Source organism: Stegodyphus dumicola, chromosome 7, assembly GCF_044657685.1.
Source record: "Stegodyphus dumicola isolate Sdum_Otavi_A_Nest chromosome 7, ASM4465768v1".
Taxonomy (NCBI): Eukaryota; Metazoa; Arthropoda; class Arachnida; order Araneae; family Eresidae; genus Stegodyphus; species Stegodyphus dumicola.
Genome location: NC_140774.1, coordinates 124,756,662 through 124,759,180, shown reverse-complemented (window position 1 = coordinate 124,759,180; position 2,519 = coordinate 124,756,662). Strand labels below are relative to the sequence as shown.

The following is a 2,519-nucleotide window of genomic DNA, read 5'->3' as shown; positions in this document are numbered from 1 at the left end:
ATTTTATATACTGTATTCATTATATTCAAATATTTTATGTCATATTTCATGTAAACATTTTGTGTGCCTTGAGATAAATCCAATCAGTTTTCCTACTAACTTAATTTCCTAATAACTAAATTTTCTGCTCTCACTATCTGGACTGACTTGGGTCGACGGCCGCGACTGCAAGCCTTTTTCAGATGGGGGGATAATCTGTAATGATATTTTTAAATCAATTGATTAAATTAAATTCTATTAATATTGCTTAATAACGTGTTGGCGATTCTCTACCTAAATTGCATCCCTGTTCCTAAATTTTGGCGAAATCCTTTCTTTATCATTCGTAATAGTGATCTTGTTCTCTTTTCCAGTACTCTTATCTACAGCAGACACATTCAATATGCCATTGGCATCAATATCGAAGGTAACTTCAATCTGTGGGACACCGCTAGGTGCAGGAGGAATGCCAGTTAATTCAAACTTTCGAAGAAGATTATTGTCCTTGGTCATTGCACGTTCACCCTCGTAAACTTGGATCAAGACATCTGGTTGATTATCAGAGTAAGTTGTAAATGTTTGTGTCTGACGAGTTGGAATGGTTGTATTACGTTTGATGAGCACAGTTATTACACCACCAGCAGTTTCAATTCCTAGAGACAGTGGGGTTACATCCAACAGCAACAGATCTTGCACTTGTTCAGATTTATCACCATTCAAAATTGCAGCTTGGACTGCAGCACCATATGCGACAGCTTCATCTGGATTAATACTTTTGTTAAGTTCTTTACCATTAAAGAAATCTTGCAGTAGCTTCTGAATTTTAGGAATACGAGTAGATCCACCTACCAGGACAATATCGTGGACTTGAGCTTTATCTAATTTTGCATCTCGCAAAGCCTTTTCAACAGTAATCGAAATTAAAATAAGAATTAATAATTGAACAAACTCGAAAAGTAAAAATGCGAAAGGGAAAATATACAAATTGTTAACATGTAAGAATTAATCTCCTTTTAAAGAGCTCGGTTACCCAAAGAAAGTTTTCTCAGTTACATGAAATTCATATTACAAGAATTTATTAAGTAAATAGTTAAGTATTTAAAATCATTCTCTGGGATTTGGATATACTTATGGATTACGAGGAAATGACGACGCCCTTATACTTATACTTATTCTCCACCCTAAGGGGGTCTGAAGTCTCGTAATTTTGCCTGAAAGGGCAATATTTTATGATTCATGCAGTGTCTCAAGAATAAAGCTTTGAATATTATAATGAATCATAAATAAATAAAAAAAAACGAAAGTCCTTAATACAAATGAGATGAAAAGACGAATGATTCAAATTTTATTGGAGAGCCAAAAGTGTTAATTTTACATTTAATTTTGAATAAAAGTCTAAACATTATAACGCGTACGAAATTTTTTTTGAAATAATAATAATAAATAAAATTGTAATGAAAAATATAATCAAAAATTTTAAAATAAGTAAATCAAGTTCAAAAATATAATAATAATAGTAATAAAATAAATAATATAAAAATTAATGGTAAGGAAAGTAAAATATTAAGAAGAAATAAATATGAAATGTAAAAAGTAACAATAAGAAAATACAAAAAAAACACAAAAGTAAATATTAATAAACAAATAAGTAAAAATAAATAGCATTAAAATTGAATATGATATAAAAATAGTAAAAAAATCCATTAATTGCAAAAATATACATAAAAAAGTTCTTAATCTTTAATTAAGGGCTTTAAGTTTGGCTAAAATGCACAGTTTAGTCGCATTCAAGCCGCATCCTTGGCTCCCCACTTAATGTCTTTTTTATTAAATAAATATAATTCAGCTCATGAGCTCAATTTTTTATCAGTCACAGGTCCGTCAAGGAGGTCCCCACTTAGTCACTCACTGGTCAATCAGCGTGCAGTTTTTTAGCCAGCCACTGGTCAATCATCGAGATCGTCATTTAGTAAGTCTCTGGTGTGTCAATGAACAATTTTGGTCAGATTGATGTCATTTCGAACAAATTTATGACGAATATAAACTGAAAGTATGTCAACTTAGCTCAGATCTTAATAGGTTGCTTTAAAGTGTTATGTTTATTTTTAATTTTCTTAGAGCAAAAATATTTGAGTAACGCTTTTCTTAGGTTTGAAAATGTGAAACGCCGGCTACGATGTGAGGAAGGAGGCTGAGTATTCTCGTCATCAACGTAGATAACAGCGACAGTATCAACGACGATATCAATAAGGCGTTCTTGAAATTCTTGAATTGGTTTCACTTCTATTCTGTCTACATGATCCATTTTGCCTTTTATTTCTATTTCATTATTTGTGTTGATGAGATTGCCGAAATCGATGTCCCCTTGTGCTCCAAGATCGTTATGCGATACAAAGCATTCAGCATCCAATGATTTAATAGAGGTATTCAAACTGAGTTCTTCCTGGTTAAAGGTGGTTGTAGCGGTATTCATGCCTGTTTGATTACCTGAGTTATAAGGTTTTGGAAAATCAAAATTCTTTTCTGTTTCTTGATGAAGG

The 2,519-nt window shown here is 31.9% G+C and overlaps 1 protein-coding gene across 1 annotated transcript; it reads right to left on the bottom strand.

The window, feature by feature from the left end:
* Positions 1-273: 273 nt before the first annotated feature.
* LOC146996336 (heat shock cognate 71 kDa protein-like) lies at positions 274-2,284 on the bottom strand. Its single transcript, XM_085821428.1, has 2 exons — positions 2,192-2,284; positions 274-927 (listed from the first exon to the last, which is right to left on the bottom strand). Exons 1-2 carry the CDS (start codon positions 2,282-2,284, stop codon positions 274-276), a joined length of 747 nt encoding a protein of 248 aa, XP_085677554.1.
* Between the last annotated feature and the right edge of the window lie 235 nt (positions 2,285-2,519).